The 18,924-nt window shown below is 41.6% G+C and overlaps 1 protein-coding gene across 5 annotated transcripts in view; it reads right to left on the reverse strand.

Annotated features, from left to right (window-relative positions):
• Nucleotides 1-18,924, reverse strand: part of tenm4 (teneurin transmembrane protein 4) — a 531,769-nt gene that overhangs the window by 170,595 nt on the left and 342,250 nt on the right. For 4 of the 5 annotated variants that reach the window (XM_055637190.1, XM_055637189.1, XM_055637188.1 and 1 more), the window contains exons 7-8: nucleotides 16,073-16,311; nucleotides 5,319-5,489 (exon numbers count right to left, since the gene is read on the reverse strand). In XM_055637190.1, the coding sequence (XP_055493165.1) occupies nucleotides 5,319-5,489; nucleotides 16,073-16,311 (410 nt within the window). The remainder of the gene's footprint in view (nucleotides 1-5,318; nucleotides 5,490-16,072; nucleotides 16,312-18,924) is intronic. The other variant, XM_055637191.1, reaches the window with a different exon arrangement.

The following is an 18,924-nucleotide window of genomic DNA, read 5'->3' on the forward strand; positions in this document are numbered from 1 at the left end:
CGCAAATTCTCCCACAGAACTCTATACGGTTCATGTCACGCTGAAAACACGCGTGTTAAATGTACTTGATCATGGAGGTTTGTTGGAGAGTCTTTCAAATTTAAAATACTGCGGAATAATTTGTGCAGGTAATGTCCAAGAGTTTAAACTGTGGCTTGCTTAAAATTAAATATTGGAATAGAAAGAATTTCTGTTGCCTCTGCTGTTGCTCCGGCTTTTTCATGGCCCCATCTCCTGCAACTGGCTACAAATGGGTGAACTTCTGTTGTAACTTCTATTACCCTTTCATTTTCTCTTAGTGAGGAATTGTTAGTTTCTGAGTGAACAATAAATCAGTTTACCGACTGTTCTCAAGGACAGAACCCTTACACGTACACAGTGACAGTGCTATACCCCAATGTCACATAGAGACAGAGCCCTATGCTCCAGTATTGTAGCCTAGTGTAATATATCAACAGAGCTGTACTCTCCAGTACTGTTCCTCTGTGTTATACACTGTCCTGCAGATGCTTTGGGCCTTTGCATCTGAATCGTTCAGAAGTATTTTGAAATGATATTATCATTGCTCCCGAGTTCCATTGAACCAAACCTTTGAAGTAGAGGTCTGCTGAACGTTGTTTTATCAGATGAAATGCCCACTGTTTTTTCATGCAGCTCGTCAAAATGTCAATTGGCACTGAGTTTAGTTTATTGAGTTTAGCTTATAGTCACGTGCTCCGAGGTACAGTAAAAAGTTCTCCTGTGAATCCTCATTTCTATTCTGCCTTTAAGAGGAAGACTTGCTGGCTGACTGTACACTGAAGTCTCTGGCTCATTCACCACATCAACTTTAATATCAATGACTGTGGGGAAGAACTTGGCTTCACTGTTTCACTCCATTCAGCATTATGAATGGAGTGTGACGGCCTCTGGATACTTGTCTGAAGGCAAGCTGTGTTGAGAGCAATGAACATAATAAGGTTACTTTCATTCACTCATTTTTTTTCAGAATCTGAAATTTTAGTTCTTTCCTCTCCCAAACTTTCCTTTCTCTTTAGTTCTTAACGTAATGCCTCGGCTTGGTATTACCCTTTCGTCGGCTTCATCAAATGACCACCCTGCTCTTTAATAGTTTTTGAAACATTGTGGGAGGATATATAAATAGAAAATAGGTGCAGGAGTAATACCCTTGGTCTTGGAGCCAGCACTGGCATTCACTGGCCATTCCACGGCTGATCATCCACAATCAGTACATTGCACAATGAGAAGTCACTGAAAAACTGGGAGAAATTTAACGTGGCATTTGGGAGTTTAGAGGAAGGAATATCATACTGAATGACTACATGGATTTATGGTTTGAGTTAATCCTAATCCTTTGACACTCAAACTCAAATTTGATCAAGAATAACATATATATATGTGTGGAAATTCATCCTTAATTGCTTGCACTAACATGCTGTATGGTAACACAGCACCACGGGTGATAGATAGTGGGCGTGAACTCAGTGGGCTGAGGGGCCTGTTTCCATGCTGTTTCTCTAATCTAGACCAAACTATAAAGCAACAGCCTGCTCTGCAACCTGAATTCAATTTTATTAAGAAACTTCAGAGTACAATGTGCTGATGAGGCGATATTGTAATGTGGTCAATTAAGGATGGATTTCAGAGACAATAATAGCTGCTATTTTGTGACAGATCTGAATAGAATCAATGTGCCATTCCAGCCAGTCAATCATCCCATGACTGAGTGACCATATCATTTGCCCTGCCAGAAGCATGTTGGAGCACAGAAAAACAGAAGCAATGCATGCCCAGGAATTAAGTTGTATCACAGCTAATCAGAGCTCTTGAAGTTTATGTTGCATCTGTCCATTTGATAGGAAATGGAATCCTGTGGACCATTTGAGATACTAATCTTGAAATTCTATCATATAACACTCATTTCTGTGTGTCAGGATGTCGTTGAAAACCTGATCACGCTCAGTCCACCTCTGATGTTTGTGCTGAGTCCACAGTGCATGTCCTCTATACCTTGAGAGGGCTAGGTATGGTGGTGGCAGTACTGACTGCACAAAGCTCATTTTGGTGTCTGCAACAAAACCCTTCTGCGCATGTCCCAGAATGGCATTGGGACCTTAAAGTAGGAGACCTGCCTAGACTTTGAAACCTAATCAGGGGTGGCACGGTGGTTTAGCGTTAGAGTTGCTGCCTTACAGCGCCAGAGACCCGGGTTCGATCCTGACTACGGGTGCTGTCTGTATGGAGTTTGTACGTTCTCCCTGTGACCTGCCTGGGTTTTCTTCAAGATCTTCAGTTTCCTCCCACACTCCAAAGAGGTACAGGTATGAAGGTAAATTGGCTTGGTAAATGTGAAAATTGTCCCTAATGTGTGGAGGAAAGTGTTTATGTGCGGGGATTGCTGGCCGGTGCGGACCCGGCGGCCTGTTTCCGCACTGTGTCTCTAAACTAAACCTCACCTCACTTAGTCTGCTGCAGTGGGGTCCAATACATCCATATTATTCCAGTAGTATGCCTTGGGAGTCATTTCTTAATAGTAGCTTTCTTTCTTTCTCAGCGTTTCTTAGTGCCTTTGGCGTTGGCAGCGCGACTCACCTGTTGCAGCGCCCCCTACAGCCTGTCTGTCTTTTTTTAATTTTTTGTCTAGTTAAATGTAGTTGTTCGTGTTTTTTAATACTGTTTTTAACTGTGTATATGTGGGGGGCGGGGGGGTGGAGGGAGGAGGAAACTTTTTAAAATCTCTTCCCTGCACGGGAGACCCGACATTTTTTCCTGTCGGGTTTCCGTTGTCGTTGAGGCCTAGCACCGTGGAGCGGCCTCCAGCCGGAACGACCTGGGGGCTCCAGTCGCGGAGCCTGCAGTGCTGTAGACTCACCATCTTGGCCGGTCTTGGAGCGTGGGGAGCGGTGGTGGGGAGCTGCTGTGGCCCGACCCCGGAGCTCGGAATCTCCAGCTGCAGACCTGTGGACTGTCGGGATATCGGGAGCTCGTGGGCCCGGGTGGGAGAATGCTTTTCGGAGCTCCCGCAACGCAACTTCTCCAGCCCGTCCTCTGGGTTGGAACGACCTGGAGCGGGGCCGTACATCGCCAGGTGCGGATTTAATGGCCGCGGCACATTCCAGCGCCCGCCGGGGGCTCCAACTTTGTGACATTTAGACCTGGAGCGGGGCTGTACATCGCACGGCACAGCCTTAAATGGCTGTGGGACTTACCATCGCCCGCCTGGGGCTTCGACATCGGGAGAGAAATGGTGCAGGGGAGAGAAAAGACTTTGCCTTCCATCACAGTGAGGAGGAGATTCACTGTGATGGATGTTTCTGTAAATTGAATTGTGTGTATGTCTTGTAGGAAATTGTCTGTTTGTATGGCTGTGGAAACGGAGTTTCGTTTGAGCCTCAGTGAGGTTCAAATGACATGTAATAAATATTGTATTGTATTGACAAGCTTTGAGATGAGAACAATATATCACCCACAGTTTTACCTTCTGTTAAAGGAGATCTGGTCACTCTGGATGCCTCTACATATGCCGTGAGGTTGACGTGTCACCTGGACGCTAGTGCTCATCTTTCCGGTGCTGAGGACCAGCGAAAGTGATCTACGCTTAGTCCAGGTGAGCGTGGGCATGGGGGAGCCATAGGCTACAACCTCTGGGTAGTGGTCTGGCCTCTGGAAGATCCAGCCCAACATCGTGTAAAACCATCACTTCCGCCCTAGTTTACTGCTGGCATTATGCTTCTTTTTAGAGAAGATACAATTTCTAACAAACATACGACTCAATCTCTTAAATGATTTTAAAAACTTGAGCAACTACTTGCACAAGTTGGGGATATCTTCAGGTAGTTTACAAATAACTTAGTGATTTCGAACTGCAGTGCTCATCCTTTAGATATATGTATTGCTATGTATTTCCAATTCATACAAACTGTTTGGGTTTTGAACAGTTCTCCGGAATGGAACTGTGCTGTGACTAGGGGAAAACCCAGTGGATCCCCGGGCGAGTGGTGTCCGTTATTGCTGAATGCTCACTATAACCAAGTAGAGGGTTATCATTGTATAAGTAGCAGAAACAAATAACTTCAGCTGCTGGTTAATGCACAAATGGACACAAAGTTCTGGAGTAACTCAACAGGTCAGGCCGCATCTCTAGAAATCAAGGGTAGGTGTCCTTTTAGGTCGAGACCCTTCTTCAGACTCTCGGTCTGGAACTGGAGCTGGAATCTAGGTGAGTTGAGGCAGAGGATCGGTGGGGTCATTGGTCGCGGCCCGCTTGCGGCCGGAGTGCAGGTAAGGGTCGGCAGTGGCAGTAGGTGTGGCCTGGAAGTGGCCGAGGAAGCGATGTGGGTCAGCAGTAAGTCCGGCCTGGAAACGGTCGGGGAGACGGAGCGGGACGGGGGTGGCGTCGGCAGCCCAGCTTGGGGGCAGAGGTCAGCAGGTCTGTCCACTACTATCGAAATCCGTTATAAAGTGGTCCATAATAATGAGGGTTTTGACACAGGGGAGGACATATAGACACATACACACACTGCTCCTCCCCATGTTGCAGCAGAGTTCTGTTTCTGATAACTATTCATAACCCGAACAATTTGCGAGTCTGAAATACAAAAGATGCTGCAGATCTCCAGCGGCCCCCAAATCCCCCCCCCCCCCCAAACGCCTGCTCTTATGTACAGTTGTACATAATTTGGGCATTTGTAAGCTCAGGAAGACCTGCATTCAATCCTTAAGACACATTGTCATTTTCAAACAATCCATGCCTCCTGACAAAGAATTACATTAAAATATTTTGAATTGCAAACCAAAAATTATTTGTTACACAGTCCTTTGGATTCAAGAAATGTCATCTTGGATTATAATAACATTGGAATGCAAGAATGTTTTGAAAGGTATCTAACTCAAGGTCAACTATCGACCAAATTTTAAATCTCAGTGCTGCTGAACAGTTTTCACATCTGAATATTGGAATATGGTATTAATGTAAAAGTTAGATCGGCCTGCCTGACTGGTGGTGTGCAATATGTCCCCAAAGCAGCTCTCTAGATGAGGATTTCATGGTCATAAAATAACTGTGCTCTGCTGAAATATCTATTTTTGTAAAATATATCAATGTGACAGAAGTTCACCAGAAGGATGTTGAGAATCTGTAAACCCTTTTCAAAGTATGCTTTGCAACAATAGTAAGGCAGAAAGATCTTAAAAGGAAACATTGCATGTAAAGTTTTCCAATACAACCAACAAATAAAGCCTTGAATGTTAAACATAAAGGACAGTGAAGATTCAAAGAGCAGGTTCATAGTATTGATTATGCTTAGAGTAGACCATACCTTCACTGGTTCCTTTGCCTTTCCTTTCAGGCAAGTCTAAACCTGTGCCACCAGAGGGAGACAATGTGACGTCCGTTGGCACAGGCCAACTGCTGGCTTTGTTCTCACCGATCTGGTACATCTGCCCATCCATCGGCTGCAGGTGCCAGTTTAGGCCAAACAGGTGCATGGCTGTGATAGCAATGAGAAAAGTCATCTTTTTCTGGCTGGTACACTGCAGGAGTCGTGGACAAAATAGGCACTGATGTACAGTACACCGAGGGAGCTTGGTATGGGGCATTACTAATTTTAAGGACTGCACTATCTGCAACTCTCTGTAACCTAGTCTGCTCCAAAAAAACGTACGAAACGTGAGCAGTGTCACATGTGGTTTAAAACAGCACAGAGTTTACTATCAAAATCAGTCTTACAAATGGCTCTTCACAAAGGTTACAATCCCCGCACCGTTACTTTGTACTTCTAACACTATGATATTAATAGAATCTTCTTGTTTACTTGTAATGAGGTTTTCCTTTGTCTCTTACATAACCTGACACTACTCTTATGCAAAGCACAGCACAGTTGTTGCTTTGCACACATAAACTGTGCAGTTGTACAGTTGGTGCACTTTTGCCCAAAAACAACTTCCCTTTTCGCTGAAGGACAGCTTCATTGATGTGTTACAAGGAACCCAAAATGGATGGTTATTTATGGATAGCAATCTTGATTAGGAAGGAGAGTAAATGGGATCAGCAAGAGTTGGTGAGCCTGGCCCAGGTTCGACTCTCAATGGCAAGTTTTGCAACCCATATATCTGCCCTTCCTTGAAAGAACCGCAGTGTAAATTGCCCACTAAACAGGAGCAGAAAAGTGCAGCATCTTAACGCAGGTTTGCACAATTTGTGGAACAATCTCAAGGAGTCCAATGGTTTGGTTCAGTGGGATTAGGGCATTTTTAGGGCATAGTCTGTAATACATATATCTGAACATGAACAATTTGTTTTCTCAGGGAGCCATGGAATGGCATCCATATTTGGTGCATAATCATTTCAAAACTTTATAAAAGTAAATGCCCTAGAAAACAAAAGTAAATAGGATAGCGCTATCTTATTAAATGTTATTTGTTCTCATTGTCATAGAAGAATTGTTGGTAAGTATTTAATTTTGGAACTTATCTTGCACTGGCTTTTTTTGTACTTTGCAATAATCAATCATGAAGCTGTCATAGTTGTTTTCAGCAATATGTTTGCCTCTCCAAATTAAAAAAAATATTGCTTTTCAAAAATGTGACCTTGAACAACAGCCAAGTAAAGTCTAGTTTTTTTTCCATGGGAGAAGGTACCCTTCACTTTATTTATCACTGTCCAATGCGTGCAAGCCCAATAATACATCCAACGGTAATTATTATTCTTTTCACAAAGAATTAACCTTTGGTAGTGAGTTATAGAGCCATACAGCACAGAAACAGGCCCTTCGGCCCAAGTTGCCCACACCAACCAACATGTTCATCTACGCTAGCCCTACCTGCCTGCCTTTGGCCCACATCCCTCCAAACCCATCCTAATCATGTACCTGTCTAAATGATTTTGAAACATTGTGATAGTACCTGCCTCAACTATCTTCTCCAGCAGTTCATTCTATATACCTACCACCTTTTGTTCAAAAAAAATTCCCCCCAAGGTTCTGATTAAATCTTTACCCGCTCACCTTAAACCTATGGCCTCTTTGGTTTAGAGTTTTTTTCTATACCTTTGCTATAGAAGAGAGAGGGCAACTGATTGGGAATAATTACTGATTTTTATGGTGTGCAAATCAAAGTTCTAAGTTAGCACCATGACTATTGTGTTGGCGTGGTTCCGGTATTGTCAGTGGCTTTGAGAACCATTTCACTGTACCTAGTACGTGGGACAATGAAGAAACCTTTAAACCATTTAGATGGTTAGGATCTTAAAGGCTCAATGCTAGTCATGAGATATTCCACCCCAGAAACTATGCTGTGAAGTACCAACTCATGAACAACGAACGTCACTCTCCCCCAGAAACATCCTCTCTTCTTTAGATGGAATTTATAACATTAACTACAGGGATTAAAAATTAGCCAAAGGGGCAGGTTAGGGGATGTGTGGCAAATAAATGTTTATTTTAGAGAAGTATACATGTAAACAGAACAAATAGGTGATAATAGACAATAGACAATAGACAATAGGTGCAGGAGAAGGCCATTTGGCCCTTCAAGACATTCAATGTGATCATGGCTGATCATCCACAATCAGTACCCAGTTCCTGCCTTCTCCCCATATCCCCTGATCCCCTGACTCTGATATGACATAAAATGTTACAAAGCGCTGGAGTAACTCAGCAGGTCAGGCAGCATCTGTGGAGAAAAAGGATGACATTTCTGGTCGGACCCCTTCTTTACATTTTGCTCACTGATTGAGGATTTTTTCCAGGGTTTGAATATGTCCACAAGTGGAAGTGGTCGGAGAGGCTTGAACCACAAGCCACTTTCTGCATTATTTCTTGTTTGAAAAGGTAGGAGTGCATCCTCTGTTCACAGAAAAATAATGTCGCCATGAGCTCTGACTTCCTTTCCATCCCTGGCTCACCTACAGTGTCTGATTCCACAAGACACCTGCAGTTAATCTTTGGACAGGCTTGAATCTCCACATTTCCTCTCCAAAAATCCTTTCTTGTTTTCCTTCTCAGCAATAAAAAAAATATTGAAGCACTTGCATCTTTTGCCTGACTTATCATATTTAAAATATATATATTTAGACAATGACAACAATGCAGCTAAATAATTTACCCAGGAAATTACTGGTGCTAATGTTAATGCACAAGTAGTTCTCAGGTTCTACTCAATATTCCTTCTTAAGGGTCCCAACGTAAAACACCGCCTTTCTTTTTTTCTCCGGAGATACTGCCTGACCCGCTGAGTTATTCCAGCACATAGTGCATTTCCCTGGATGTGACACTTTGGGTCGGGACCCTTCCACGGACTATACACGACAGCCCCCCTATTTATTTTCCTTCCCTCTCTCTTCCCTGTGCCCCATCTGGACTCACACGCACCTCTCCCATTCCTTCTCCATCCACACGTCTCCTTACGGCGACACAACTAGCGTATCCTCTCTCCTTATTTTACACTTTTTGTCTTTCCATCTCTGGCCCCAGTCTAACCATCCACCCTCCAAAACCCCCCTCACCCATATCCACCCATCACCTGCTAGACCCCATCCCGCCCCCACCTCTCCTCTAACCCCCTCCCCCTCCCACCACAATCAATCCAAAGAAGGGTCCCTTGGCAAAAACGCCAGCTATCCTTGTTCTCCAGAGATGCCGCCAGGCTCTCCAGAGATCAGACATGATTGCACGACATTCAAATTAAAGGGTGTCTAGGTAATGGAGAAGAGTGCAGGTGAAATAGCCCATGTGATTAAAGATGATATTACTGCAATAAAGAAAGATGATGGAACAAGAATCAACTCGGCACATTATTCAAAAGTAGTGTGGATAGGTCTCCTGAAAACAACTCCCGAGTGATAGTATGACCACACGTATAAATGCAGCGAGATAGACAAACATGGAGCAAAAATAGAAATTTGTTGATAGAAAGCATGTTATGAATTGGAATAACCTGACTTGCAAATATAAATTAGGAACACTTAGAAATTCAACCCTATTCTTTTTACACATTTATTATTTGTACACAGTATTTTTACTCCTTTGCTTTCAACGTGGCATATTTAATGCTAATGACCAGTGATAACTTTCCAAGCAGTCACAAAATCTTTGCGTGTGCGATGGTATTGTAGAACCAAAGCGTGGGTAGGGCATATTAGCAAAGAGCGATTTTAACTGTGCATGATCATTTAAAATTTGCAATGAGAATATAATGACTTTGAAGTACTTTTGAAAGAAAATCCTTGATCAAGGAAGTTAATTGAATGCTATGCAAGAAACAGCCCAGATTAAAAGGAGTAAACTCATTCATGGTTGAAACAACAGAAGAGCAATGGGAGGTTCTTCGGACAACTTTATACTTAAAGAGGAGCAAAGGCACTTCATGTCAAGAACAACAACCTTGGATAACTGAAGAGCTACGGGCAACATTAAACTAAAAGTAAAGGCACACAAGCCACCACAGGACCCTGTGACTGGAGGAGCAGGACGGTGACAAAACAGAGAGACAAATCTAAAAGATGAAAGGAAATTTGCAACATCAAAAACCAGTACAAAGGTTCAACATATTACGGAAAATGGACAGGGTAGACAGGCCTAAAGTGCAGCCCTTAAAAAACTGTAATGAACATATTGTGAATGGAAAATAGTCAACATTTTGAATAATTATGTAAAGTCAGTCTTTATGGCAGAAGAAATTGATGATATACTGGAGAAAATATCACAATGAATCAGTCAGAGAGTCATCAAATTTAATGGAAACAAAGTAACTTGTGAGAAATATAATGGCACAGAAGTCGGACAAATCTCTAGGCTAAGACAGTTTCTATCTGATACTTTTTGAAGGAGTCAGCTAAATATTATATAGCTACCCTAACATTAAACTTCCAAAGGTCTCAAGAGGTAGAGTCCCTTTATAATGGACAACTGTGAATGGCATTCTGCTAATTGAGAACACGGTAATTGGAAAACCAATGGAATATAAACTGATCAATTTAACATCTGCTGTTGGGAGATTACAGGAATCAACAGAGTACTAGAATACAGAACATTTTCAGTTGATTTAAAAGGGGCAGCATAGATTGCAGATTGTGTCTGACAAAACGTGATCATTTTATTTCAAAAAGGTGCTAGAGAATGCCGATGGATTTTGTTATATGTATTTCTGGAAGATAGTTGATAAAGTCTCTCAAAGGAGTGCCAGATGAATTTGAAGCTCATGGGATTGAAACAATTGGCTGAATAGGGCACAAAATGAGCCCAAATTACTGTATTAGCCAGCAGTTAATAATTAATATTTTCAATTAATAGATTATTTGATTTAGAATTATTATTGTTATATGTACCGAGGTACGGTGAAATGCTTTATTTTGCATGTTATCTAATCGGATAAGATAATACTCTACACATATACAATCAAGCCAAACTCATATACAATAGGTAGAGCAAAGGGGAAAATACAGAGTACAGAATAGAATTCTCAGCATTGCAGTGCATCAGTTCCACAGACAAAATCTAACAGGATAGATGTGAATCGGACAGTACCCTAGCTTATTGAAAGACCGTTCAGAAACTTGATAAACAGAGGGTAAGAAGCTGTTCCTGAGTCTGTTGGTGCACGCTTTTGAATAAATTATTAATCTATTTATTTGAAGTGTATTAAAATGCATTTGCCGTCAGATCACCAAATCAACTCAAGCAAATTGAACATTAAAAAAAAATCCTACTTATGCTGGAAATCTAAAATATAAAGTGCTGGCAATACTCAGTAGATCAAGCAGAATCTCTTGTAAGTAAAACAGAGTTAATGCTTCATAGCCTTCATTAGAATTCACTTTTTCATTTCTAATGAAGGGTCCCCAACCTGAATTGTGTTTCTCTCTCCATAATTACTGCCTGAGCTGCTGAGCACCTGAAGGAAAGCAGTATTTTGCTGCAATGTTGCTACCAGCATTGCAACCAATAAAGCAACAATATGACTCTGTTAATCAAAAGTTAGCAGTTCAAGGGGAAATTGTTATTTATCAGTGCATCAGGGAACAGAACTACATGAATTTATTATTTTTTTTTACAGTAAACAGTGCATTAAACACCAATGTGTTCTGACTTAAGGGAATCTATTGCTCTTTTGTTAGCCCTATCACCTTGCTAATTCATCACACAGCTGGATAGGCAGGACAACAACTGCACTCAGCAGAAAAAAAAAGTGTCACAGCAAAACGAAGACCAACAAAATGATAATTCACAAGGTCAATGGAGAAAGGTCCTTTGTGACAGATTGATGGAATGAGAAAGAGAAAGAGCACTCAGGATGAGAAGACCATGACTGATTGCTGGGAGAAAAAGAAGCAAAAGGTAGTACAAACCCCAACAAACAAAACACAGCAGAGAATAATAATTCACGTCAGGTTTCTTCTGCAAGCTTGCTGGCTTGGTTTGGCCACCAGAGTACAGTAATAAATTTCCAACCAAATCATTTATCATACGTGAAATTAAATGTAAAATTAAAACAAGCCCGGCTTTGGTTGTTGCGGTAAATGAATTTGTCTTAAATATCTTGGCATTAACTTTTGTTAGAGATGAACAAAAGATAAAGTGCAATATTCTATGTAACAGAAATGGCCATATATCTCAGCACAGTCTAACTTGAAGTATATTTAATCTTGAAAGTGCATAATGAAAAATAAATTATTTTGTCCAAACTATGCAAAGGTGACAGTTCACTGGAAAAATGTAACGTGATACGTTTTTAATAGCGAAAGCCACAATTAATCTTTCGTTGCTAAATATAGACACAAAAGGCTGGAGTAATTCAGAGGGTCAAGCAGCATCTCTGGAGAAAAGGAATAGGTGACGTTTCGGGAAGGGTCTCGACCCAAAAAGTCACCTATTCCTTTTCTCTAAACTTACTGCCTGACCCGCTGAGTGACTACAGATTTTTGGGCCTATCTGCAGTTCCTTCTTTCAGCTTTTAGTGTTAAATCTGCTCAGACAGCTTGAAGAAAATGACTTCAGTGATTGGCAAGCTGCTGATTTTGGACCACACCAATGTAACACGAGCTGTCTTTTGCAGTTGACTGCGTGCGATATGCTAATCTATCAAGCATAAAAACGTTCACATTAGTTTTGCCCAGAGTACAGGAATAGCTGTAATAATTACATTTTGTTTCATTATCACGTTGGGAAACAATTTGACAGAACATGATCATCATATAACTGTATGGGATTCAAAGCATGATATGTACAATGGGAAACACAAGCACTAATAAGAGGCTAAAATATAAAAATGTCAGCCATGCATCTTTCTTCACAACTATTGGTTAGACCCAGGATGCCAGAGAGAATTAGTAATTTGTTTTCTCTGTCAGCAAGCAGGCCAAAAACTGAGTGGAGGTGACAATTGACTTTGATTTAATCATCAAATGACTGATCTAACCATCTCATGTCAAAGGGATGTTTTATATTTCAGTACACAGCATTAACTGTTGCTCCCAAATTCTACAGTCGATCTTTTATTCATAGAGTGAAATAACCTTTTATATTCCAATTTACAATAAATATACATCTATGGGCAATATTTATTCCTGGTTCAATCTCTGACAATACACTTAATCGTGAAAACACACACGGGAAAAAAATAATTATTTTTGTAAATATATGGTCAAAGGTGGCTCACTAATACAAATGGTAAGATAACGAACAATATTAGCTATCTTATTTCACTTACATTTTAAAGCACTTGTTTTCACAGAATAATCACATAGGCAAAAATAGTGTGGCAGGTGCTTAATAGAGGATATATTAAATACATATTTAATTTTTGAAAATTAAGTGTGATGAAATGTGGGATTTTATTATATCACATATGCGTTCGAGTTGACATATCATGATCTATACATCAAACCATGCCCAACATTAGCCTAAAACTACTTCCAGTTTCAGATAAACGTATATTTTTGCCTTGCATTCTGCAGATTATTACTTCCATAAATATCAAATTTCATATATTTTATATGCATTTGAGTTTTTTTTCAGTTTTTACAGCGCAGAAACAGGTCCTTCGGCCCAATGATTCCGTGCTGACCACTGATCACCCCGTGCTGGAAAATAGGTTTCTCGCATATTGGTCGAAAGATATTGGACAAGGGGGGTCAAAATAGAATTGAGGTATTTGGAGATGAGTTCAGTGGGGCAAGAGGAGGCAGAAACAATGGGTCTACAGTTTAGTCCTGTTTAGTCCTGTTTAGTCCTGTTTAGTCCTGTTTAGTCCTGTTTACGAATGTTGGAAAAGATATAGATGTGAGCAGTGCTGGGTTGGGGATCGACAAGGTTGGAGATTGTGGAGGGGAGATCGCTAGAGGTGATGAGATCAGTAACAGTCTGGTGGATGGTGGCCTCGTGTCCATCTGTGGGGTCATGTTCAAGGGGTAGGATTGAGGTGGTGTCAGAGAGCTGGCACCTGGTCTCAGCATGGTGGAGGTCCATCTGGCACCTCCCTTGTCAGCGGATTTGATAACAATGTTGGGATTGTTTACTGAATGATCGGTGGGCTGTGCGTTCAGATGGAGTGAGATTGGAGTGAGTAAGGGGAGCGGAGAAATCACACCAGTTGGAAACAGCAGTTGGTAATAAAAAGGGCCAGAGAGAACAGAGGTAGTTGATGAAGAAGAGCAATGGTGGAGACAGGAGAAGGGGTCATCACTGGAGGGGTGAGGACTCCTTGCCAGAGAAATTAGCCTGGAGGGGGAGACCAGGCAGAAGAGCTCAGCATCATGACAGGTTCAGAACTTGTTGAGGTGTGGGTGTAGGGGTACGGAAGTGAGTTCTCTGCAGAGGACTGATTGCCTGGCATTTAAAAGGGGAGGTCGGGGCGGGAGATGGTGAAAACCTGATAGGGATTGGGGCTGGGGTCAGATCCGGGCTCTGAGGAGGGAAGAAGGGAGGAGGAGGAAGAGGGGAGGAGGAGAGGTGGGAGGATGGGGGCTCGGAGGGGAATTTGGCATGTGGAGTGGGAGAGAGAGGGGGAGAGAGGGGGAAAAAAGGGAGAGAGAGGGGGAGAGAGATTGAGATAGATTGAGAGAGATGGAGAGAGTTGGAGAGAGGGTGATAGAGAGAGATAGAGAGATAGAGAGATAGAACAAAGGAGTAGAAAAACAGTGACAGGTGCAAAAGGTTGTAGCAACAGGTGGGATTAGAGAATGGTGACCTGTGCAGGGAGCAAATTCATCAGAGTGTTGGAATATTGGTTGGTGCAGTGGACTGTGGTTTGATGAGTTAGCCCGGCATGTTGTTCAGGACAGTGTCAGGGCTGGTGGAACCTTTACACTGGGCTGCATGAGGTTGAGAGTTGGAGATGCCCTCACCCTGACCGGTTCTCAATAGAGTCACAACTCAAAGAGCTGTCAAATTGCATTAAACCACATTTGAAAGTATTTAGTGGCTTAAACAGTTCCCCTCACCACTGGCAGAAATAAATATGCTGGTTAACTTAAAAAGAAATCCAGCTTAATGTTAATAAAATATTTTCTGACTAGCTCACTTCGTATTCTGAAGTGCATCCTACAATTCAAGCACAGTCTAACAAATCAAGTCTTAATTAAACTATCTGCGTTTCCTCACTCCCACCTTCTGACAAAACAGAGTGGCTTGTTAAAATACTGTATTTCGTGACCTGCTTTCTTTGGAGAGATTGTAATTAATTATTTTATCATGTCATTGGCCTTGGTTTTGAAAATTCATTTTCAATATTTTTGCAGTAGAACAGAATGATTAATTTTAGTTTAATAACTTAATACTTTCAATATTCCAGCATTTATATAGAGTAATTATTCTGATGTAATCATGCAAGCATTGTTGGCACCATTCCAATGATGATCTTGCATAGAACCCTGGGTTAAATCACTTCTTAGTTAACTTGCCTCCAAAAGACAAAAAGAGTTTGGATCAGATCCAAGCTTTATTTCAGATTTTAGTTTAGCTTGGTTTAGACATACAGCGTGGAAACAGGCCCTTCGGCCCATTGAATCCGCGTCAGCCAGCAATCCCCGCACACTAACGCTATCCAACACACACTAGGGACAGTTTACAATTATACCAAGCCCATTAACCAACAAACCTGTGCGTCTTTGGAGTGTGGGAGGAAACCGGTGATCCCGGAGAAAACCCACACAGGTCATTGGGAGAACGTACAAAGTCTGTATAGGCAGCACTTGTAGTCAGTATTGCACCCAGGTCCCTGGAGAGATGCTGACCTGCTGAGTTACTCCAGAACTTTGTGTCTAACGGGTTTGAAGTTTAATTGGCCTCTGTAAATAGCCCCTAATGTGTATGGAATGGAATCGAAAGTGGGATAGGATAGAACTAGTGTGAACAGGTGGTCAACATGATGGGCCTAAAGGTCCTGTTTCCCCTGCTGTATCTCTGAATTAAACACTTTGCATCTGATTTAAACACATCTTCCAGCAGCAATTACTGCTTGGCCATCAAATGACTGCAGCATTTCCTCTCACTGACCTGGCATGGTGGTGCTACTGTGGTCAATTGCAACACCCCAATTGCCAGTAGGATGCGATCTAAAAACCCAGCATGTAGCAGGGACTTTGTCTTCTGTCTGCAAAGGTTGAGAGAAACTTAACACAGTGTACTGATTGAAGCAAAATGAGGCGTTCTTGTCTGTTACCGACCTTAACAATGATGTGTAAAAGATTAAAACAAAGTCAAATTCCACTTTCCACTTCACATTTTCCTTTTGGAATAATAAAAGGGAGGAATGTTGAATGCATTTTATGAATAAATGTTATGATACGCGAAATTACTTTAGATCAAAGGCCAAACTGATCTTATACTTAGAGGCAGAGAGTTGGCCAGCACCAACATTTGACGAGACCCCACACACACACACAGGCGTCAGTGAGCCTCCATCAGTTTTTTCTGCTGCTCTCCTTAGAAAAAACACGATGCAAGTCTAATTGCAGGACCATACAACCTGCAGCAGAAATCTAGTCACATTACAGCAATACCGAAGGGGGATCATTTATTTGCGAGAAATCGTGCCTTATGCAACAAGGTGAATAACAAATTTGCAAAGAACTTACCGATGAAGTAGGCAAGTAAAATCACGAGTGTTACGGAAATGATGATGGCGCTCAAGGCCGCACACTTCCAGTTGCAGTATTTGTAGGGCTTTTTCAGGCTGAACGCAGACCTTGAGAATGTGCCGCGGGGTAAGGGTCGAGGTGGAGGCGAATACACGGTGCTCGAAGTGAGGGGGTAACCAGGACCCGCTGTACAAAACAGTGGAGAAGATCCAGTTCCAGGCTTAAATAAGAAGTGCCTAACAAATAAAGACAGATTACTTATCAGAGGTTGCAGACGTCCAGATCATGATTACTCGCTGTGTCTCTCTGTTTAATTACTCTCACTTACTTTAACACAATACTTAATATAATTGAAAATTCTCTACAAATGTACGACTCGTAATAACATGGGGTTGAATTATATTATGCACTAATTCAAAATAATAAAATGAATTAACTTCTGAGATTTATTCTGAAGTATATTTCACAACAAAGACTAGTCTTGAAAGTGTTAGTAAACTTCTCTTGGACATGGATAAACCCAATTTTGCTATCGTTTACTAACTAATTTGCGTATTTATTTTTGTAAGAATAATTGCATTTGGTGGGAAAGCAGTCCAAGGCATTTTGTATGTAAACTAATCTCATTTACTGTGGAAGAATGAATTAGATCGACCTAATGGCTTTAATAACCTCAGAATGTTCCACACCACTTTACAATTAGGTGTTTTGAAACAGGATTCAAGCTCTAATGAAAGGTGCCACAATGAATTCTAATGAATTGTTGCCCATGGATTTTGCTTACTCTCTCTGGCCCCAAATTTTCCTGGCCTCAAATATTGTGGCAGTAACCATCTTGACACTCCCACCAAAACACAATTAAAAGTTTTGCCAGATGCAAAAGCCCGATAGAAAGTATTAAAATTAAAGTAATTAATAAAATAATGCAACATTTAAAGACAATGGGAAAAATTTTACCAAATCACAAGCGATTCGAAACACTGAACTAAAATGAGGTAACTTTAAAGACATGCCATTTAACAAAATAAAATCTTCCACTTTGCTCCAAAATCGCATAATCTTCATGGAAGCTACTGGAGCTCGCAGATTATGAACAAAATCTACTCTGTACAGGGTCACATGGATAATTCTCCAACACTACACTCACACTGTCAGAGACCCGGGTTCGATACTGACTTCGGGTGCTGTCTGCATGGAGTTTGCACGTTCCTCTTGTTACCACAAGGGTTTCCTCCGGGTGCTTCAATTTCCTCCCGCATCCCGAAGACTTGCAGGATTGTAGGTTAATTGGCCTCTGTGAATTGCCCCATAATGTGTGTAGGGAGTGGATGAGAAAATGGGATAACAAAGAACAAGTGTATACTGGTGATTGATGGTCAATGTGCACTCAGTGGCCTGAGGGGCCCGTTTCCAGGCTGTATCTATAACTTAAACTAAATTAAACCAAACATTGGGAACTGTCAGCAAGACAGGACTTTGGTGTTGGACATATATGTGGAATCCAGTGATGGTGCAAACCGGCTGATATGCATTTGGAACCATGAACCAGCAGGATAAATCCCAGCTAATGGAATGGAATTTGCAGGAAGCAACAATGTTGTCAACAGCCTTTTCTTTGTCAGAGTGAAAAAATATTTCAAATACTTTTTTTACCGATTCTGTGACTGAGATAACAACCCAACTAATAACAAAGAGTAACATATCAGTCTAGGAAGAGTAGATTAGTTAAAAGCACGGAGTCTTTTGCCCACAGTAGGCGAATCGAGAACCAGGGGACATAGGTTTAAGGTGAGGGGGAAAAGATTTAATGGGAACCTGAGAGGCAACTTTTTTATACAAAGGGTGGTGGATGTATGGAACAAGCTGTCGAAGGAGGTAGTTGAGGCAGGTACTTTCACAGTGTTTCAGAAACATTTAGACAGGTACATGGATAGGGTAGGTTTAGAGAGATATGGGGCAAGAGCAGGCAGGCGAGACTAGCCTAGATGGAGCTTGTTGGTTGGCGTGGGCAAGTTTCCATGCTGTATGTCTCTATGATTGTGACTCTTTGAAAGGCTAGGTTTTCAATTAAGCTGCACATTCTTTCCTGTGAGAAATAGTTCTATGAGTGCCTACTGGAACATAAAGAGTACCAATTGTTGAGTGGGTATAGTGCAGAGACCCTTTTAGTTAATGTACTTTGTGAGGTTATCTCTACCCAGTGTCCATTAAGAGGTGCTGGCATTCCTTATGGTCCTTGATGCTAAGATCCATACAATATTCAGAGAAAGAACTCTTCTCCAGAGTGAAGGAGACCTGAATGTTTTCTTTCCTCACAATCTCATTGAACAAAGTTCTTTGTAGAGCAGTCCTTAAGAGGTACTTCACTAGTCTAAGAAAGACCTTCCTCTAACATACTATTCGGAGGTGCTGAGGCTGTTATATCCATGTTTGGCCAAAGAGTGGTGAAAACAGGTTGATATTCTGCGTAAAGCATTAAGGTTCTAGAAACCAAAGTTGTTGAGTTGAAAGTAACTTTTTATAATGTGTCTGCATGCCAAATCTTTTATACACAATCCCAGTTATAGGAAAGATTCTACTAAACTGGAAAGAGCGCAGAGAAGATTTACAATTTTGTTGGCAGGACTTGAGGCCCTGTGCCCCAGGGAGATGTTGGGCTGGCTGGGACTTTATTCCTTGAAGTGCAGGAAGCTAAAGGGCCTGTCCCACTTGGCGACTACCGCTGGATTTTGAACATTTCAAAAGGCAAGCTCACAAATTATAGGAGAAGAATTAAGTCATTCAGCCCATCACGTCAATACATCATCACGCCACGCCATCGCCGCTTCACGCCGCAACGTTTTCGGTGA

The sequence above is a fragment of the Leucoraja erinacea genome, chromosome 6 (genome assembly GCF_028641065.1).
Source record: "Leucoraja erinacea ecotype New England chromosome 6, Leri_hhj_1, whole genome shotgun sequence".
Taxonomy (NCBI): domain Eukaryota; kingdom Metazoa; phylum Chordata; class Chondrichthyes; order Rajiformes; family Rajidae; genus Leucoraja; species Leucoraja erinaceus.